Here is a 19,825-nt window from a genome sequence, read left to right as displayed (position 1 = left end):
CGACACGACTTAATTGAGCTTCGTACCATGGTCTCTCCACTGGCAGTCGAAATGAACAAGTATCGCCAACGCTTCTGACATTCAGAAACAACATTGAAGCAAATCCAGCAGCAAATAACCAGAAACCCGAACAGCAAACCCAGAGAGATCTACACATTCTCCTCCCTGTCGCCATCTGGACCCAAATCCACATCGCCGACTGTCTGAAATGTTTTTTCCGGTTTCCTGGCTAACAGTCAACTGTCACGAGAGGGTGGCGAGTTGGTCAAGAATTCTATCGAGCAAGAGCACAATCTTTTTCTTTTTCACATGCCAACCGAGACTGATCCAGGAGAACTTGGAAATTACGTTAGCACCTGTACTTGCTCAAAGCAAAAAGTGTCATCTTACTTTTGTGTTATGGTTGACACAATGGAATTTCCAATCTTCCCCATCCGTAGCAATTCCATAGGCCGATGCGTCGCGTTCATCGACCTTCCTTCTAGCGGCATGGACGAGGACTAAAGGATGGTGAGTCAGTGTCCAGCCAAGAAGTGTAATTGAATATTTCCTAGTATTTGTACTTACTCATACACTCAATCAGCTGGGGTTCAGCGAAGTATGCAGAGTACCTCTCTGTGTCGACCACGGCGAGATTTGTCTCTGCATTCTGTGGGCTGCTGTACCATAAGGAGTAGTCTGCCTTTCCAATCTATATGACCGGTCTGTCTTCATTTCTCTATCCTTGCATGTTGACCTGCGTCTCGCTTTAGAAACCGAAGCGAGTTAGGGCTCTGTTGAGAGCCCTTGGTGACGAATCCTTCGGGTTTGTCCTACTTTGTCTAACTGAATTTTCTGTTGGCTACTATCACGATGATAGCAAGGTCGATAAGAGGGCACGAAGAAAGTTCGCTTGTGGACGGGTGAGTCTGGTGAATGAACTGTTGGTACTTATGTTGCAGGTTGTGGATGAAAGGTCATCTGAGATGTGAAAGGAGTCAGGAATCTTGGTAAAATAGACTTTACGAAAACTTAAGGTTAAGACAAATAACATTTCTCTATGGGTATACAGGTTACGGCGAGTTGCCTACGCAGGCAAAAGCGAAGCTACAAGGCAAAGCATACTGTGATTCGAAATTGACACTTAACGCTCTTAGCCAGGAGCTTATCGTCTATTTACATTATTGCCCAAAAAGCCGAGAAACCCGACTGCTTTTCACCCATATCCCTTCCAGCTTCCTTCAGTTGGTCTTTTCGTGTGTGGTGTCTTTTCGAGAAAAACGATGTTCAGCATAGCGTGCGATCAAGGGCGATTCAATGAGCCCTGATTCCGAGGTACATAATAATGATATCATCAAAAAACGATAATACCACCTCATCCCTTCGGATTTTCCAATGACTCCTTCTCGTCGAGGAGACGTAGCTCGTGCTGGATAATTACATTCAACTCCTCTCTGTTATCGATCCACGACTTCATCAGATTCGTTTGCTTTTCCTGCTCCTCTGCTGGAGTACATGCTTTGTTGATAGTTTATAACAGCTTAACTAGCCTCCTGAATCCGCGAATTTCAAGAGAGCGCTCAATTGCAAATAGGAAATTAATCGACCATCGCTTGAGATATATAACAAGTAACTCTGCGCCAACTGATAAAAACACGTTCCCCGCTTCCCACATGGTTGAGGTTGTTGTTATCAAGTGCCAAGTGTAGGTCAAGCACTATTCATAAAGGAGCAATGCCATCAACCAGTCGTTATAATTGTTCGTCTATCGTCCATTGCATTACTTAGTGCTTAACGTAGAGTTATTTATAACCTTACACAGACTTCGAAGTCTAATCGGTAAGGTATAAACTCGATGAAACATCGGTAACAGCAGAAAGACACTCTTTTATAAGTATAAAAAAAAAGAAAAAGCATTCTTTACTTCGATATTTAGGGTCAAGTAGAGTGGTTTTAAGGAAAATCTTCCAAAAAAAAAAAAAAAAAGGCTTGAGATGCTGTTCAGAACTTGCTCTACCCATGTGAGTGAGCTGAGGCTTGGATGGGAATAGTGTTTGTTTTTGATTTTTTTTCTCCTCTCTTTCTGCAGTCCTTCGCATCAAGCCTGTACAGAAGCGATCGACAATGTTATAGAGGTGGCGGTGTGCTCGAGCAAAGGAGTTGATGGATGTATATTTGTAGTCATATGGTGATTCATCGAGATGGTATGCAATTTGGAGGATGATTTTGGCTGGGGGGAGAGTTGCGGCATCTTTGACCATTGGAGCTGCAAGCAGTCACCACAATGTCTTCTGTCTGAGTAGTCAGTCAGCTAAGGAGCAAAGATAGAAGACGAGAATGGCTTTCAAGCGTGTAGGGGTAACAAAGACGTAGGGCTGAGCATCAGCCAATATCATGTGCCCTATGCACTGTGATTGGCTGCTCTGGCGCCCGCTTATCGCGCGATCGGAATCCCCATGTGTCCTTCAGAGGGAGACTCGATATCGCTGTGATCTTCGATGGAAACTCCACACTTGACATTCTGTGACGTTTGTATATCGTGTGCCATCTATTTTTACGCTGGTCTTTGAGGACGCCCAGCGCTTACTTGTTGTGTCCGGCTGTTATTCTCCCAGTTCTCGCTACCTCCTTTTCCCCTTACTCTGTTCTTTGCGTCATACTGAGGCCCGGTCCACTGATTCTGCCTTGCCTCCCCCCATTCTTTTGGCTTTGGAATCAGGTGTCAGTCTCTTGCTCATTTTCTTTTATTTATTGTCTCTCTCCTTCGTTCTTTCAATATGCTCTCATTGGTGCGACGCCGGTTTCTGGATGGACTAGACAGGAGGTATATCTATGGTCGTGTGGTATGTATATATTTCTCCACACCATGGCGTTTTAGAACGACTTGGAATTGTCTGGCTCCATCACTTCTTCTACTCCCTTCCATGAAAAATAAAAGCCAATACACTGACCATGTACTCTTGTCTCTCAACTTCAGCCCTTACTTCACGCTATAATCTTTCTGATTGAGATGGTGATCGCCGCGCGGCTGGCGGCCAAGTTCAACTCCTACTATGCGGAGAGGCCGGGTAAGATGACCGCTCGACTATAATACTCGGACCCAGCTAATATGACTGCTCACTCCAGTGTTGACTACTATGGTCACCAACGCTGTAAGAATATTTGCCGTCAAAACCGAACGAGTCCGTCGATTTACGCTGAATAATGTCTTTAGGTGCTTGGTGGAGTCGCAGATACCGTTGCACAGTTGATCTCGGGCTACAGAACCCAAGTACCAAACAGAGCAGAAACGGACAGCGATTTGATTTCGATCGAGATTCATGAGCTCGACAAGAAAAAACCACCTGCTGTGGGAGAGTTGGACTTTGCGAGCAATCGGCCACCACCATTTGACTTTGAGCGGCTTACCCGCTTCATGTCCTATGGTTTCTTCATGGCGCCCGTCCAGTTCCAGTGGTTTGGATTCTTATCGCGAACATTTCCGCTCACCAAGAAGAATCCGACTATCCCGGCTCTGAAACGGGTTGCGGCGGACCAGTTTCTATTTGCGCCGTTTGGTACGGACCCATTGCGCTGTGAAGTTGATTGGACATTGCTAACTTCATTGTTTTAGGTTTGGTGTGTTTCTTTTCTTTCATGACCATCACGGAAGGTGGTGGTCGACGGGCCCTGGCTCGCAAATTCCAGGACGTATACATCCCAACCCTGAAGGCCAACTTTCTCATTTGGCCTGCAGTTCAGGTTCTGAACTTCCGAGTTGTCCCTATTCAATTCCAGATTGTGAGTTTTTCCAAAATCCACGGAATTGTGTGCACTGATTGCTGACCTGTCGCAGCCCTTTGTGTCCATGATTGGTATTGCCTGGACAGCATACCTTTCTTTGACCAACTCTGCTGAAGAGGAGTAGAGAACTCCATACCCGACATCCGATAACTGTCAACGACGTTCGAAGCAAACTTATCAATTAACGGTTGCATTTATTCCTACTTTTATATCTTTTCGTTTTTTTTTTTTCTACAGGTCTTCCATTGTTATCGGCGCTCAGGCGTTATATATGTTTCTGGTGCGTTTTGTTTGCTATAGTGTATCAAAAAGCTTCTTCTTTTTTATTATTATTTTAGTCAGTTATATTTAGAGTCAAACTTATAAGTAGACCTTTTTTATAGGAGATATCGAAGGTATAAAATTATTTATAGATACAATTCATAATAAATTTGATTTGGAGCTGGGAACATACTACTTTCTATAAACAAACATCATGAAAAGAAACTATAATGCAAGGAAATAATAACAAGTTGGGTCGGTAGCTCAGTGGTAGAGCATCAGATTGCAATGTGCCAACAAGTAGCCAGTTATCTGGTGGTCGCGAGTTCGATCCTCGCCCGGCCCTTCTTTTTTGTCTTTACTCTTTTTTTTTTTTTTTTTGCCCTCCCGCGTTTCGGAACCTTCCATAATATAACAGAAGAAGCATACGAAAATCCCACGGCTGTTGATAATTCCCTTTCACCCTGTGTTAATTCTATTCTCCCGAGGCTCGAGAACAGCCCCGGACTGTTCCGTCATGGATGGCAGGGGACTCTGATGTCAGTCCCGCATAAGCCCGATAGGCCTCCCACGCAATAGAGCAATGCCTATTATTATTGTCCGCATTCGACTCTCTCACCGGACGCCCCACCGATGCTACAGAGGACCCCGCCGCTGAACCGACGTTGTTTCTATCAGGTTCACCGTGAGCACTCCTGGGTATTAATTCCTGTCTGATTCCTCTCTTCTCCTTTCTCCCACATTTACTTCTCTAAAAGGTATATCGCACGTTACTTTCTATTCTCCCTTGTACGTACTAATAACCGAGCTATAGTCATCATGTCTCTCAGCAACAAGGTCGCCATCACAGACGTTGACCTCAAGGACAAGCGCGTCCTCATCCGGGTACGTTTTCCACTGGAAAGAATCCCCAAGGACGGATCAATGCTAACAATGGATGCTAGGTCGACTTCAATGTCCCCCTCGACGCCGACAAAAAGATCACCAACAACCAGCGTATCGTCGGTGCCCTCCCCACCATCAAGTATGCCGTCGAGAATGGCGCCAAGGCTGTCATCCTCATGTCCCATCTCGGCCGTCCTGACGGCAAGGTCAACCCCAAGTACAGTCTGAAGCCCGTTGTCCCCGAGCTCGAGAAGCTTCTGGGTCGCAGCGTTGTCTTCGCTGAGGACTCCGTTGGCAAGGAGACCGAGGAGACCGTCAACAAGGCCTCCGGTGGTCAGATCGTTCTGCTTGAGAACCTCCGTTTCCACGCTGAGGAGGAGGGTAGCTCGAAGGATGAGCAGGGCAACAAGGTCAAGGCCGACAAGGAGAAGGTCGCTGAGTTCCGCAAGGGATTGACTGCTCTCGGTGATGTCTACATCAGTAAGTTTCCATTTACGACTGGTTTGGCCTAGGGGATTGCTAATGGTTGCAGACGACGCTTTCGGTACCGCTCACCGTGCCCACAGCTCTATGGTTGGAGTCGACCTTCCCCAGAAGGCCTCTGGTTTCCTGGTCAAGAAGGAGCTTGACTACTTCGCTACCGCTTTGGAGAACCCTCAGCGCCCCTTCCTTGCCATCCTCGGTGGTGCCAAGGTTTCCGACAAGATCCAGCTGATCGACAACCTACTCCCCAAGGTTAACAGCCTCATCATCACCGGTGCCATGGCCTTCACCTTCAAGAAGACCCTTGAAGGCGTCAAGATCGGAAACTCCCTCTTCGACGAGGCCGGCAGCAAGATCGTCGGCGAGATCACCGAGAAGGCCAAGAAGCACAACGTCGAGATCGTCCTCCCCGTCGACTATGTCACGGCCGACAAGTTCGCCGCCGACGCTAAGACCGGCTATGCCACCGACGCCGACGGTATCCCCGACGGCTACATGGGTCTTGACGTTGGCGAGAAGAGTGTCGAGCTGTACAAGAAGACCATTGCTTCTGCTAAGACCATCCTGTGGAATGGTCCCCCCGGCGTCTTCGAGATGGAGCCTTTCGCCAACGCTACCAAGAAGACTCTCGACGCTGCTGTCGCTGCTGCTCAGGCCGGCACCATCGTCATCATCGGTGGTGGTGACACTGCCACCGTCGCTGCCAAGTACGGTGCTGAGGAGAAGCTGAGCCACGTCTCGACTGGTGGCGGTGCTTCGTTGGAGCTCCTGGAAGGCAAGGACCTGCCTGGTGTTGCTGCCCTGTCGAGTAAGTAAATGAGTACCCTGTAAGAAGGGACTTTTTTTTTTTTTTTTGGAAATCTATACCTGGCTATTTAACCAGTTTTCCTTATATACTCTCTAGCTTGGGAGACACGATGGTTCATGAATGTAATGTACAAGAAAATTCAGATTAATTAAACGAAACTATTAAGACATTTGAAATGGGATTCTAATACAAGGTGACATTAGAAGCGGGTCCCAAGCTTTGAGCTTGATACGATATCCACCTTATTATAGACCTGAGTATTTGACGAGCAACAGCACATACATGTACTTGATGACGGTTCATTCATTAACAATCAATAGTGATTCGTAGCATATAGTAAAGTACCGTACCAGCCACAGCCGCGACAGTAGCCGTATCGCAGCAGACAAAAAGTCTCTGCAGGGCACACAGCACACCCAATGCAGCCCTTTTTATCCGTATTTAGACCGATCTCCTCACTCAATATCCCAGCACGGCACGTCTAGCATCGCTGCGACCCGGCGGCACCCATATCGACTGTCATTCGTTTCTTATCCCATCTCTCGATCAATTAACTCGACGCCTCGACCTTCTTCAGCTCTTCTCTGTAAATAATAATCCATCAGCCTTATGCTTCAATCCGCATATGCTATGTATTCCTTGTGGGTAGGTAGGTGGGTAGATAGCAGACAGGCGGGGAACGCACTGTAGTTGTTTCGAGAAATCCTCGGCGGCATCATCGTCATCCCAGCTCTCCTCCCACAAGTGTGCGTTGTCATTTGCTGCTACGGAGGCTTTTTCGGCTTCTTCTTGGTCCCAGTCTGTGGATGGTGTTGTGTTAGCGTTTGCGTCTTTGAGTAGCTAGGTAGCTGAGTTGGCGGCTGGCGCCGGTGGACAGCTGGAGGGCGGCTTCCTTCGCGATAAAAGGGCAAGTATTGTCTACCTTCAACAGGGAAATCCTCAAACTCGTCGTCTTCCTCCAGAACGGGAGGGTTCTGTTGCTGCGGTTGCTGCGAGAGCTCGGGCTTGTCCTGTGTTGTGTTCGACATGGTGGGGTCGGTGAGGGTAAAAAGAATTAAGGCAGAGAAGAGGTCGAGAGCGGAGTGATAGAAAGCTGGTTAATTAAAGCTCAAGGTAAAAGGTGGAATTAAGAGCAGGTGTTGTTGTATGAGGAATCTGAGATGGTCGAAGGAGGATTGATTGGCGATGATGACAGGATGGACTTGGCGCCACTGTCGCTAATCTCCAACTAGAAAGACTCCAGGCACGACTACTCCGTACAGCTCCAAGAATACCATGCATACAATGATAATCATATAAGAAAATGCCAATCTACGCTGAGACTCAACAGCCAACCTGACTTCATCGTACTCTCTTTTGCTCTCCGACCGGCGAGAACCTCTGCTCGCATCGATTACTGCATTCTGTCGACATCGCCTCAATCTCTCTCCCACGCCTCGTTTCTCGCCTCGCCTCACCTCTGCATTGCTCAGCTCTCGTCGTTCTCGTCAGCAGTGTTATGTTGCCATCGCCCCTCTCTCCTTCCCTTGCGCCGTGTCTAATGGAAGTGTCTGCATTCTTCCCAATCCGTCGTCCGTTTTCTTTCATCGGGGTCCGGAAGTGTCCGGCTCGCGGTTCTGACATGCGAGAGCCATAGTTGATCTTCAATTTCGAACATTGTCATTTCGCATCCCGAACATATTCGTTTTTTATCTATACTTCTCGCATTCTTTACTATCATTCTTTATATATCATCGCGATCAAGATGTTCAAGGTTGGATCGTGGTTTTATGGCAAAAAGCCCGCGGCTCAGGTGCAGTCGCTGGACTCGTTGGTTGAATTGAGGGACCGTGAGTATTTTCCGGGGATGATAATGGATTTGCGTGAGGGAAGAACTGCCAGCTGACTATAATTGAATGTGAATAGTCGAGGATGCGCTGCAAGGTATGACTTGTTCTAGAACCATAACCCTGGTCGTGTTACATACTAATGGTGCCCCCAACAGCTGCGACCTTGATCATGAACGATGATGTCGATGGTGCCGAAGATGGTCTTTCCGAGGGGACTTCGTCTTTTCATAATGTGGGTTGTTGCTTGGGAATCAAGACGATTTGGTCGATGCGCTTACACTGTTCGCGGATAGCTCGGAAAAGGTGTAGTCGCATTTATCCGGGCAACGTTAGGTTTTGAGCAGGAGATTATGCGGCAAGGTTCGTTCATATCGACTGCCATTCTTATCGAAGCTGTCTCTAAACGACAATGTCTTACAGCATCCGAACGACTCGTCGAAGCCGAAACCAGCGCATCCAACGACCAACATCGAGCTCAGCACAATGCGCACGCCCCGAATAGCTACCACTCGCAGATCTATGCTCCCGGAACCGAGTTTGCGCTTTGTCAGGCAATGGCACAGCTCATGAGTGCTGTTGTTGGTGTCTTGAATGAGAGTCTCACGGAGAGTGTCAAGGGTTTCTACAAGCTGAGAAAGGCGTATCTGACCCTCGATGCGATCCTGAAGATGGAAGAGAAGTTTATGCAGGAAAGACAATCTGGGCAGGCTTCAGCATCAACCAGGTCGAGCGAGTCATTGAACAGAGCCCGTGGAATAGGGAAAGCGCACACAGATCCCACTTTGTCACATTCATCGGATGATGCGCTATCACGCAAACTGGACGATCTCGATGTTTCCCACGATTCGGCTGCTGCCTCGGCAGCATCTGTAGGTGCATCGACGAACATGCTCAACATCGATCCCGATTCCGATCTTTTCAAGAACCAGATCGACGTCTTCATACACTCTGGGGCCAATTTCTGTTTCGGTATTCTTCTGCTGTTGATCTCGATGGTGCCGCCGGCATTCAGCAAATTGCTCAGCATCATCGGGTTCTACGGGGATAAGCAACGAGGATTGCGGATGCTATGGCAGGCGAGCAAGTTCCACAACTTGATCGGTGCCATTGCGGCCTTCGCAGTGCTGGGATACTACAACGGGTTCGTTCGTTACTGCGATATCATGCCAGACGCCATACCTGGAGAAGACGGCGACGTCGAGGGGTACCCGCAAGAACGACTCGAGGGTTTGCTTGCAGACATGCGGAAACGGTTCCCGAACAGCCAGCTTTGGCTTCTTGAAGAATCCCGCATGGAGGGTGCTAACAAGAACCTTGAAAAGGCACTAGAGCTTTTGTGTGGGGAGAACAAGAGTCCCCTGAAGCAGGTGGAGGCCCTGCGAGTTTTCGAGCGGAGTCTGAATGCGATGTATCTTCATAAATACGAGCTCTGTGCGCAGTCTTTTCTCGAGGTAAGTGTCCTGAACGCCCCTGAATATACATCTTGCTGACTTTGCAGTGCTTCGATCTCAACTCCTGGTCTCGAAGTTTGTATTACTACATCGTCGGATCATCGCATCTCACCCTTTACCGCCAAACCCTCCAAAAAGATCCCACCGAAGCAGCCAAGCACGCCGAGAAAGCCACGGAATACTTCCGCGCAGCACCCCCGTTGGCCGGCAAGAAGCGCTTCATGGCACGCCAGTTGCCGTTTGACGTGTTTGTGAGCCGCAAAGTCGCCAAATGGGAAGCCCGCGCCAAGGAATGGAAGGTCCCGCTCGTCGAGGCAGTCGGTGTGGACCCCGTCGAAGAGATGATCTTCTTCTGGAACGGACACAGCCGCATGACTCGCGAGCAGCTCGAGGCTTCCTTGATCAACCTGGCGTGGTCCGAAAGCGACGCCAATAGGACATGGGCACGGGAGGGTCTGGAGGAGAAAGCGATTCTGCAACTCCTCCGCGCTGCGGTTCTGCGTTCACTCCGGAAACACGATGAAGCCAGGGACCTTCTGCAAACGCACATCCTCAACCACGACAAGAACCAGTTCAAGGGGCATCTCAAAGACGACTGGATCTGTCCCGTGGCGCATTTTGAAATGGCCGCGAATCTATGGATGGAGCGGCCAACGTATATCGCTGAGCATGGGCATCCTACCTCTGACCCCGAGAAAACAGAAACCAAGTCCTCAGCCACGGACGAGAAGATCGAGCGGCAAAAGGCCCTTGCGTGCAAGGAGTATCTGGAGAAAGCGGCAAGATGGGAGAGCTATGAACTTGATGCTCGGATCGGACTCAAGGTTACTGCTGCCATGGAAGCTGTGCGGAAGTGGGAGAGCACGCATGATCCTGCTGCAACTGCAGGGTCTTCATGATTTATGTTTGATGTACTTGTATGATTTTCTTTTGGTTGTATTGGGATGAAAAACACGAATATTGGTTTTGGTATTTATGTATAGTGAGGATTTTGTAGAATTACTTTGCTTTTGGATAATGGTTGGATAGATGATTGACTGTTCAAGATTGAATATACCGTCATGCATACTCACGGAGATATGCAAACTCCGTATACAAATCCCAGCATGCTCGGACCTGGTTTACTACACCGAGTCTCGGACTTGCAGTGTCAACGCCGACTGCCAAAGAAAGAAACAACGAAAGAAAGCAGCTCCACGCTCAAATCACGGGTGGGTTTCGGCTAAGACCCGCGGCAAAAGCTTGTCCTATCCGTTGTCGGAGGGTTCCGTTACAGGCCTGCGAAGGATATGATAGTCTGCTAGAATCCAGATGTGATATTCCTGTCTTCCTGCATTGCGCCGTGAGTCATCTGGCTGTTGACCTGTCGAATGGATGCTTAGAGACTCCTATCGGTGTAGGGCGTCCAACGAAATGTCAATGCCGGGCTTAACGACTGTCTGAAGTACCCCTATGGAGAGGGCCTATGGAGTACTCCCTACGGAATAGGCCCGATGACCCACCTCTGGCTATGGCCCGGCAAGCGATTCATCGCTTCAAGGCTCGGTTTCGGACCTCCGATGGGGTTTTATGGAGCCGGGTAAAACGGCATTGCCACTGGGGAACGAATCCAATGCGCCAAAGTAAGCGCGAGCTTGAAACGATCAGTCAGTGATAGTCTGTCTGGCGTTTTGAAAAATTCACGGCTTTCGAGAACGCCGGACGGCTCCACTTGTGTTCGGAGATGCAATATATACTACTACCGGGTCCCTACTTTTTTTTTTCCTGGTCGAATTCCAGTGACGTCTTGGTCACGACTTTTTTGACTATACTGTTACCACGGCTAGCATCTTTCTTGATATGCTTTTTGATATCTCATGAGATATATCTAAATTGACCGCGGAAAGTTATCCGGACAGCCTATTTCCTTTCGGAAAATTTACAGACAATGACAGAGCACGATCGTGCCTCTCGATCATCCAGCGACGAGGACATTTCCTCCATTGACGATGAGAGACAACATGCAACCAACGGCGATAGCACTGGAAATGGAGGGAACTTGGAGAAGCAGACCACTGCGTCTAGCTTATCCATGTTCGAAAGTCGCGCGCAATCGGTAGTTTCGAGGATTCGGAGTCGAGATCCCGGCCAGACGATGCCGTTCAATCACCCATTATCGCATACGAAGACCTCGACTGATGTAATTGTTGATTTTGATGGACCCGATGATCCGTATCGGCCGTTGAATTGGCCGTTTCATAAGAAGGCGATTACGACGGTGTTGTATGGGTTGACTACTATGGGTGAGTATCTTGCTTTGAAGATTCCTTGACCGTAGCTGACAACTGAATAGGCGCAACTTGGGCAAGTTCGATGTATGTTCCTCAAGACGAGAGTTTTAGGCGTGGGATACTGACTAGCTAGCTTCTCTACCGGCACTGCGCAGGTTGATGCGCAATACGGCGTTGGCTCAGAAGTCGGTTTACTAGGAACCGCATTGCTCTTGTTTGGTTTCGGTAAGCTACCTATAAACCACCCTGTTCAAGCACTGGCTAACTCGTGTTCAGGCATCGGCCCCCTTATATGGGCGCCGCTATCCGAAGTCTACGGCCGCAAACCGGCAGTCTTAATACCCTACTTTATCGCCGCGATCTTCTCGTTCGGCACAGCAACAGCAAAAGACATTCAAACGATCATGATCACCCGCTTCTTCACAGGCTTCTTCGGTTCCGCACCAGTCACCAACACCGGCGGCGTCCTGGGCGACATCTGGACAGCCGAGCAACGTGGCGCCGCCATCGTCGGCTACGCCATGGCCGTCGTCGGAGGCCCTGTAATTGGCCCAATCGTCGGCGGCGCGGTCGTCCAAAGCTACCTCGGCTGGCGCTGGACCGAATACTTAACCGGCATCCTAATGATGCTCACACTCACCCTGGACATCCTCATCCTCGACGAATCCTACTCCCCAGCCCTCCTCGTCTACAAAGCGCGCCGCCTGCGCTTCAGCACGGGAAACTGGGCCCTGCACGCCCGCCACGAGGAATGGGACGTCACCTACAAAGAACTTGCCAACAAATACCTCATCCGCCCCTTCCAACTCCTCGCCACCCCCATCTGCTTCCTCGTCGCCCTCTACGCCTCCTTCGTCTACGGCATCCTGTACCTCTGCCTCGCGGCGTTCCCAATTGTCTTCCAAGAAGTCCGCGGATGGAACGCCGTTGTCGGCGCGCTACCTTTCCTTGGCATCCTAGTCGGCGTCCTCTTCGGCGCAGCCATCAACCTCACAAACCAGAAATTCTACATCGCCCGCTTCAAAGCAAACAACAACTTCCCCGTCCCCGAAGCCCGCCTGCCGCCCATGATGCTGGGCTCCGTCTTTTTCGCCGCGGGTCTCTTCATCTGGGCATGGACGGGCAATTCGGCGTCAATCCATTGGATCGCACCCGTCATCGGGACCGTGCTCATGGGCTTCGGGTTCTTCACTATCTTCCAGGCCGCGCTGAACTACCTCATCGATACGTTTCAGAAGTTTGCCGCGTCTGCAGTCGCGGCGAATACGTTTGTGCGGAGTATGTTCGCCGGTTCATTTCCGTTGTTTGCGCAGATTATGTTCCATAACATGGGTATTGGATGGGCTGGCTCGGTGCTGGGGTTTATTGCTGTGGCGCTGATTCCGATTCCGTTTTTGTTCTATATCTTTGGAAAGAGGATTCGGGCGAGGGGGAAGTGGTCGCGCGCGTCGGTTTATGGGCATGATTAGCCTTCCTCCTTCTCCTGGTATGAGATGAGGATTTTGCTTGGGTTGATGAAAATACTTTATTTGGGATTCCGTGGTGCATATTATGGGTTTAAAAAGTTATGCTTTCTGTTTGCGACATACCCCGACTGTCAACTGTTAATGTTATTGTCTAGTTTGTGATACCATTGATATGCATATGCGTGGTTAGGGCTCTGCACATATTATGATGGGTTTGCATTAGCATGGTTGTATCTAAAAACTGGTTTGGAGATTCAATACTCTACTTTTAATAGACTGGAAAATATTTAGTAGAAGGAGATCCCTGTAGATTGCTCATCTGCTCCAAACCAAAACATCGAGATACAATACATGCAATTACCCTCAACTCAAAGAAGAACTCAATCTCCTTAAATCCTCGAAAATGAACTAATAAACCGGGGAAATTCTAAGCCAGCAATCTCGACTCAAAATCAAACTACGAAATAACCATCGTCTCATCCCCATCAACATCTTCCTCATCCTCATCCAACGCCCCAAACTCCCAATCCCCTCGTTCAATCCTACTAACCCGATCCAATTCACCCTGATACTCGCGCCGTAAATGATCCAGCGTAACAATCACCCGTTTCTGTGGTGTCTGGTTCTGGTTCTGGTTCTGTGCATAACCGTGACCCTGAACGGAAGAAGAAGAGGGACGGCTTGCGTTAGAGCTTGGCCGGCGGACAGTAGGCGAGTTCGGGTCGATGTCGTCCATGGAGACGTTGCCGTCGTCATCGATTGCTTGCGTTTGTCTGCTGCGGGGTCTGTTGCCCGGGCCCGTGGGCTGGGTGGAAGAGAGGTCTTCGCGCTCGACGAGGATGTATGCTTCGCTCTTGTCGACGCAGGCGAGGAGGTTGATTAGGGAGAGGAGTTCGTGTCGGATTTCTTGGCTCTCTGGGTCGTCTTCCTCGACCATGGACTTCTGGTCGTCGGCTTCCTTGGCCTTGGCGAGGGCGAGGTGGGATGAGGGGTTATCGCGTGCTTGTCGGAGACGTTGGACGTTACGGTAGGCGATCTCGGCTGCGCCGCGGTAGTCGGCTCGTGCGATGCGGTAGGCCTGGAGGATTCGTTGAAAATCGGGCGTGGAGTCGGTCCACTTGTTGTTTTCGGTTTCCAGGAAGGAGTTGAAGGAGGATTGTTTCTTGGCGAGCGAGACGAGTGTCTCGTCTACGTAGGATGCAAGGTTGGGGACGAGGGAGGTGGGGAAGTGGAGGATTTGCTTGAGACCGGTGCTTCCTGGTCCCGATGCTGCGAGCACGGTTGTGATGAGGGAATTGAGGGCAGATCGTTGCAATGCGACGTCCTTGTATCGGGTGAGTGCGGAGTATGCTTCATCGAAGCGGCAGGTTTTTAGTGATGCGTGGAAGAGGCGGGACAAGAGATCGGTTCGTAGGACGTTATACTCTGGATCTTGCTCGCTGAGCTCGCTCTCTAGTGTTTGCAATGCAAGACTGGCAAAATCTGCAACGTGCGAGAATGACCGCACTTGCTCGAATATCGAGAGAACATGCTGGAAGTATTTGGGAAGACCGTTGTGGAAGCAATCCACGGAAACAATGTCGAGGAGCGTCGACGACATCTCATGCAGGTTGCCCAGAGGCTTTCCACAAGCTTCAAAATGTTAGCTAAAATTCATCCAAAAACAACCGAGGGCAACTTACAAAGAAGATAGGCAGCCTTCCGGAAATACAAAGCCGCAGTATCGTATTCCGACATGGCCACGTACAACCGTCCTTTAACGTAGGTCGCCCAAGAGGTTGTTGCTTGGAAACGTAGAAAATCCCACGCGAGATCGATGTTGTTCTTCGCAATGAGGTCGCACTGGATATAGACCAACGCATTCGGGTAAGCAACATCTCCTTGACGCGTAACCCAAGAGAGGACATCTCGGATTCCAAGCGTCAAGGTATAACTCTGTGATCGCCCAATCGCTTGACGTGGCTTGATGTCAGAAGCGAACAAATCCTCAAGAATGGTGGCCACCCTCTCGCCCTTGTTAAAGCCTGTGTCCTTCTTCAATGAGAACGGCGAGTCCGAGCCATCAGTTGCATCGCTTGCCGGCTTGCCAGTGCTCTTCCGGACATTCGAACTAAGCCAGTGCATCATTTCATATTCTCTGAGCAGAGGAATGATGCTAGAGAACAAATCAGCTGCATCAAAAGTCGATCCCTCCTCCTGGTCCACCTCGCTGTCTAAGAAAACAACAAGGACAAGTAGGTCAACGAGAAGTTGACGCGTTTGCAAAATCATCTCCTGAACACCGTTCACCGTAGCCCTGACTCCGAAGTGTGTGGCAAGAAGGTCCGAGTCCTTCCCAGGTCCAAGCGGAATTGTGTCCAAAATCGCGTAAAAGACCTCACTCGGCAAATTATCGATACTGAGATGCTCGTTCATAGCAGCGAACAAGCCATCAAATATCTTATTGGAGACCCGCTCCCCAAAGTCGCAGCGTTCCCGGAAGACGTCCAATCTGTCTGGGATGGACGAGGACGGCTCAGTGAAGATCTCCGCCTCAATAGCACCCCAACAAGCCGCTTCGAGTTCAGCCGGAAACCTCTTCCGGAAACCGGAAGCAACCTTCATCAAGTGAGACGCTTGTTCGAACAGCTCACCCACTTCCGATCCCAAGTCCCTGTGCGACCAGCGGTCCACGATCTTGGCTCCTTCCGAGCGAAGTTCAGCGCCAGCATTGTGCAGGAGAAGCTCTGTAGAACTGCACTCCCGTATCACAGCGCAACTATCAGCAAGGAGCAGCCATGGGGTTTCGGAATAGGTGTCATAGGCAATAGAGACAGGCTCGAATCTCCGCCTGTTAATGTCTTCGGCGGTCTGCCAGAACTGCCGCCATTTGGTGTCTGTATCTGTGGGGTATCTCGTGAAGTCCATGTGGTCATCTGCATATTTCCGGAGACACACTGTTCCTGCGATTGTGGTACAGAGCCTCTCTGGGAGAGATGCGCTCTTCTTGAAGCTGTTAGACGTTGATGCGAGCGGTCTGAGAGCCTCGTTATAGATGGCCAGAGCAGTCTCGAGCACCTCTGGAGTAAACCTATTGGGCTGAAAGAGGTACTTCAACCACTTCTCGGTCGGATCAACGATATCGGAGGAGACCAACGCCGGTGGTGCCTCCTGTCTGTGTGACTCCATCGCTGTCGAGACCCAATTTGTATACCAGTCCCTCTCCAATGTGTCAAAGTTGAAGTGCAAGGTGTACAGCTGACACAAACTGTTGTTCTTCCAGAGAACCCACAGCTCCATTCCCTTGCCTGCTTCCGCGGGCTTAACCTGGAAGTCGGCAATGCTCCAGAACAACATGTTCCCTGTTGTATCTGGGTCCATTGGCCTGAGGGGCGCATCCGGGTATAGATCCTCAATAACCAACTGCGACGTGAGACCCCCCTTAACGGCCCAGAACTTGAAGCGTCCATCCTCGAAAGGCGAATATGTGGCCACGAAATAACGGTATTCACCATCTAATGCTCTCTCTGCGTTGAACACGCGGATAAATGACGATTCGGACGGGTTCAGGGATAAGAAATTGGCATCGTTCTGTTGCACTTGGCGGTTCAAGAGATCCTTCGAAGCGACAAGTCTATTCGTGGCAAGGTTCCAGATCTTCAATGTATGGTTCAGACAGACGACAAACACGTATGTCTGGTCTGATGTAGTGGCAATCGCATTGGCGACGTTTTGGTCGAGGTTGCGTCCCCTGTATTTAACCGGCGATGGTGTATGCCAGCGGACGAGGCCCCGGATCGAGGAACCCCAGGTTCGTTCGTCAAAGGTAAGAGGAGACCAGTTCGAGCCTAAGAAATCATAATCAGTTCCCATACCCCGATCAGAAGCCTGTGTTTAGGAAGAGAAATAAATACCGTCATCACCAGACCTCCTGGTCAACCGCAGAAGAGACCCATTATCAAGGGAAACAAACAACTCCAACGGACTGCTAGCATGAAGCCGGTGGGGATACGAAAAGGCCAATGGTGCCGGAACACACGTCTTGCACCACTCCGATACAATATCATCGATCGCAGACACCCTGCGGAAGAACTCAGGCCGCAGAGTCAAGGTGTGCAGCTGCTTCGACGCCGTAATAACAAACACGTTCAACGCCTCATGCTCCTCCAAATCCGCGAACTCGACACCGCATGGGAGGATCTCCTCCTGAAAGTCCAAGCGCAGCGTGACATTATATTCGTGATGCTCGATTCCGGCCTTGGTCAGGTCAACGCAGTGGATTTCCAGGACTCTGTTGTCGTTGATCACTCTCCACAGGAACGACCGGGGATAGAGCTTGCGTTTTCGAAAGTAGACGGATCCCTGGGTTGCGAGATGGCGTTTTGTAAATTCCTCGTCGTCCTTCGCTACTGGCAAGTCATTATCCGTCAACGCAGAGATCGAGAATCGGGCCCGGCGTTGCGCGCTCCCCTGGGTTGGGATCGGGATGTTGACGACGGTGGTCGAGGAGTACGGCCGCAGATCGACCCGGGTGTCTTTGTAGATTCTCACCATGGTCGTGGGAATTGACGACAGAACAGCTTCTTAAAACCAGAATCACATTCAGTTCAAGGGCTCCATGGTCGACCCTCGTTAGCTGCTGCTTCTGGCGCGGTGTTGACTTTTCTCTTCGCTGAAAGGCGCAAAGAAAGGCGGAAAAAGCTGAAGCTATTTTACAGTCTTGGCATCGGTCACCGCCATCAGTATATGTACACGTGAATGCTCGAATATCTACAAGCAATGAATATTCTGGAGAAAATTGCTACAGTGACTTGAGAACAACGCGGATTATCCCCGAGAAGTCCTTTTATGGAATATAGCGAAATATTCAACCCGACAACCAACCCGGAACATCGGCTATACAACCACCACACGCAGCTTCAACACATCTAGCCAAACTCCTAAAGTAGAACGGCCTTCCAGTTAACCCAGGTCCATAGTGTGCATATTTGCCGGAATTCGTCATGATAGCGCCCGTTGACGGCGGAATGATCGGCTCAGTAATCATACACCAACAGGTATCAGTGATGAACTGAACCCCGAATGCTTCTAGCTCCTCAACGAGGCCAGCCTGAGAAGCTATGCCGTAGGCAGAACGTCCGCAGGTAACTGTAATAGCAATGTTCTTATCTTTCGCGCGCCCTCGACAGAGTTCAGCGAGCTTTCTGGTTTCTGTCAGAGAGAAGTGGGGGTTTCCAAGGGACACCAGGTCCACTGGTTGAGGATGAGATGCGCTGTTGAGCTGATTCCAGCTCTCAGCCAGTTGCTTCAGGTTTATCTCGATAGAGCGTGGATGGAATTTTTCGTTTATTACAGCGTCGAGTGAAGTTGCTTCGGGTGTGGCACCAACGATATGGAACATCGGAGCGCTCGACATAGTCGCGAATGCAGCCCCAAAAGCTCTTAAATCGTCTTTGCATGGGCTGAATGACTCGATCCCCACTACCACCGGGATCTGACAGGGGGATATAGCCCCTACATGGTAACCTAGGAGAGGATAAAAAGAGTCATCGATCTTCACGGCTCCGGGGACGCCTGTAACCGTCACAATAACTGAAGCCAGACGATTGGCTTTAACATGAGGACCCCCCTTTGGTGCCCTACCAGTCAGAGCAATCGATATGTCAAGGAAATCGGGGTACTTCATGGTCTTTGCCCCGAGTACACTATTTGCGTAAACAGCGGCATTAGACTCAGCCCAAGCCACCTGCTCACCAAATTTCGGCGCGCTTTCGAGTTGATAAGGAGCGCAAGTAAATGTCGGGCGTGCACCCATACTGATGTAGGTATCTGCCAGTCTTTCAGCAGCTTCACCGAAAACGGGATCGATTCCTTGGACACGCCATCTTTTTTGATCAATGGATATGGAGTTGAGGGAGGTTGGAACACGGACTTTTCCTCCCCAGTCTCTGAGCTTCTCTGCAAAGATGAGACATCCTGGCCCTGTGTAGATACAGCCGTCCACGTGGACTTGGGTGATGTCCATCAATTTTCTGGTTCCTAGTAGATCTGCCATCCGGAGGATGATCCGCATTGATACCCGGGCGGCTTCGCCGTAGGCACCATCGAGGAAGGCTCTGTCAATATCTGAGAGCTCTAAATCACTCGCCAGAGGTAGAGACTGAATGGCACCGGTCTCTAGTGTATGTTTGTCCAGATTAACGAGAGACTCATCACTATAAACCCGACCATTGACGACATGTACGAAACGGCCATCCAACCCCAAAACCTCCCGAAAACCCTCCGGTCCCAGCATCACAACCGGTATAGACTTCCCAAACACCTCCTCAGCAATCATCACCCCAAGGGTCAAAATATCCTCCCTTCGCTCAAACAAAATCGCATTTGGCCCCTTATCATTAAGCAGAAGCTCCAACATAACCCCGCTACCAGAACATGAGCCACGACCACCCGGGATAGCGAGAATAGTGTCTTGGAGAAATTGCCCGCTCAATGTGTGATGACGGTCGATTATCTCGCCTGTTTGGGGGTTTATGCCGCCCCAGAAGCTCAGTTCTATGTTGCTGGCGAGGAGTCGGCCGGAGGCTTTGCCTTGGACGTAGGCGGCTCCTTGGAATGTGCTTGGGGACAT

At 50.0% G+C, this 19,825-nt stretch overlaps 7 protein-coding genes and 1 non-coding gene across 8 annotated transcripts; 5 read left to right on the top strand and 3 right to left on the bottom strand.

Moving 5' to 3' along the window:
• Nucleotides 1–2,756: 2,756 nt before the first annotated feature.
• ACHE_30844A (Mpv17/PMP22 family protein) lies at nt 2,757–3,886 on the top strand (the record flags this gene model as incomplete). The annotated part of the gene is made up of 6 exons (XM_043277506.1): nt 2,757–2,822; nt 2,957–3,047; nt 3,106–3,131; nt 3,194–3,536; nt 3,593–3,759; nt 3,815–3,886. The coding sequence occupies 6 exons, from the start codon at nt 2,757–2,759 to the stop codon at nt 3,884–3,886; spliced, it is 765 nt and encodes a 254-aa protein (XP_043135379.1).
• Nucleotides 3,887–4,276: 390 nt separating this feature from the next.
• On the top strand, nt 4,277–4,369 carry ACHE_t30017A. The gene has a single exon. It is a non-coding gene; the product is annotated as a tRNA-Cys (tRNA).
• A 473-nt stretch (nt 4,370–4,842) lies between these two features.
• pgkA (phosphoglycerate kinase pgkA) lies at nt 4,843–6,207 on the top strand (the record flags this gene model as incomplete). The annotated part of the gene is made up of 3 exons (XM_043277505.1): nt 4,843–4,908; nt 4,968–5,388; nt 5,441–6,207. 3 exons carry the CDS (start codon nt 4,843–4,845, stop codon nt 6,205–6,207), a joined length of 1,254 nt encoding a protein of 417 aa, XP_043135378.1.
• Nucleotides 6,208–6,749: 542 nt separating this feature from the next.
• On the bottom strand, nt 6,750–7,227 carry ACHE_30842S (proteasome regulatory particle lid subunit SEM1; the record flags this gene model as incomplete). Its single annotated transcript, XM_043277504.1, has 3 exons — nt 6,750–6,783; nt 6,885–6,999; nt 7,122–7,227. The coding sequence occupies 3 exons, from the start codon at nt 7,225–7,227 to the stop codon at nt 6,750–6,752; spliced, it is 255 nt and encodes an 84-aa protein (XP_043135377.1).
• A 716-nt stretch (nt 7,228–7,943) lies between these two features.
• Nucleotides 7,944–10,378, top strand: IML2 (TTC39/IML2 family protein; the record flags this gene model as incomplete). The annotated part of the gene is made up of 6 exons (XM_043277503.1): nt 7,944–8,028; nt 8,105–8,122; nt 8,184–8,260; nt 8,322–8,388; nt 8,449–9,479; nt 9,527–10,378. 6 exons carry the CDS (start codon nt 7,944–7,946, stop codon nt 10,376–10,378), a joined length of 2,130 nt encoding a protein of 709 aa, XP_043135376.1.
• A 1,028-nt stretch (nt 10,379–11,406) lies between these two features.
• On the top strand, nt 11,407–13,218 carry ACHE_30840A (MFS transporter; the record flags this gene model as incomplete). Its single annotated transcript, XM_043277502.1, has 4 exons — nt 11,407–11,761; nt 11,812–11,833; nt 11,883–11,974; nt 12,026–13,218. The coding sequence occupies 4 exons, from the start codon at nt 11,407–11,409 to the stop codon at nt 13,216–13,218; spliced, it is 1,662 nt and encodes a 553-aa protein (XP_043135375.1).
• A 454-nt stretch (nt 13,219–13,672) lies between these two features.
• ACHE_30839S (nucleoporin Nup120/160) lies at nt 13,673–17,748 on the bottom strand (the record flags this gene model as incomplete). Its single annotated transcript, XM_043277501.1, has 3 exons — nt 13,673–14,847; nt 14,898–17,042; nt 17,109–17,748. 3 exons carry the CDS (start codon nt 17,746–17,748, stop codon nt 13,673–13,675), a joined length of 3,960 nt encoding a protein of 1,319 aa, XP_043135374.1.
• Nucleotides 17,749–18,061: 313 nt separating this feature from the next.
• On the bottom strand, nt 18,062–19,825 carry ACHE_30838S (uncharacterized protein; the record flags this gene model as incomplete). Its single annotated transcript, XM_043277500.1, has 1 exon — nt 18,062–19,825. The coding sequence occupies one exon, from the start codon at nt 19,823–19,825 to the stop codon at nt 18,062–18,064; it is 1,764 nt and encodes a 587-aa protein (XP_043135373.1).

The sequence above is a fragment of the Aspergillus chevalieri genome, chromosome 3, assembly GCF_016861735.1.
Source record: "Aspergillus chevalieri M1 DNA, chromosome 3, nearly complete sequence".
Lineage (NCBI taxonomy): Eukaryota > Fungi > Ascomycota > Eurotiomycetes > Eurotiales > Aspergillaceae > Aspergillus > Aspergillus chevalieri.
The sequence above is the reverse complement of the archived record's forward strand: the minus strand, read 5'-3'. Positions and strand labels throughout refer to the sequence as shown.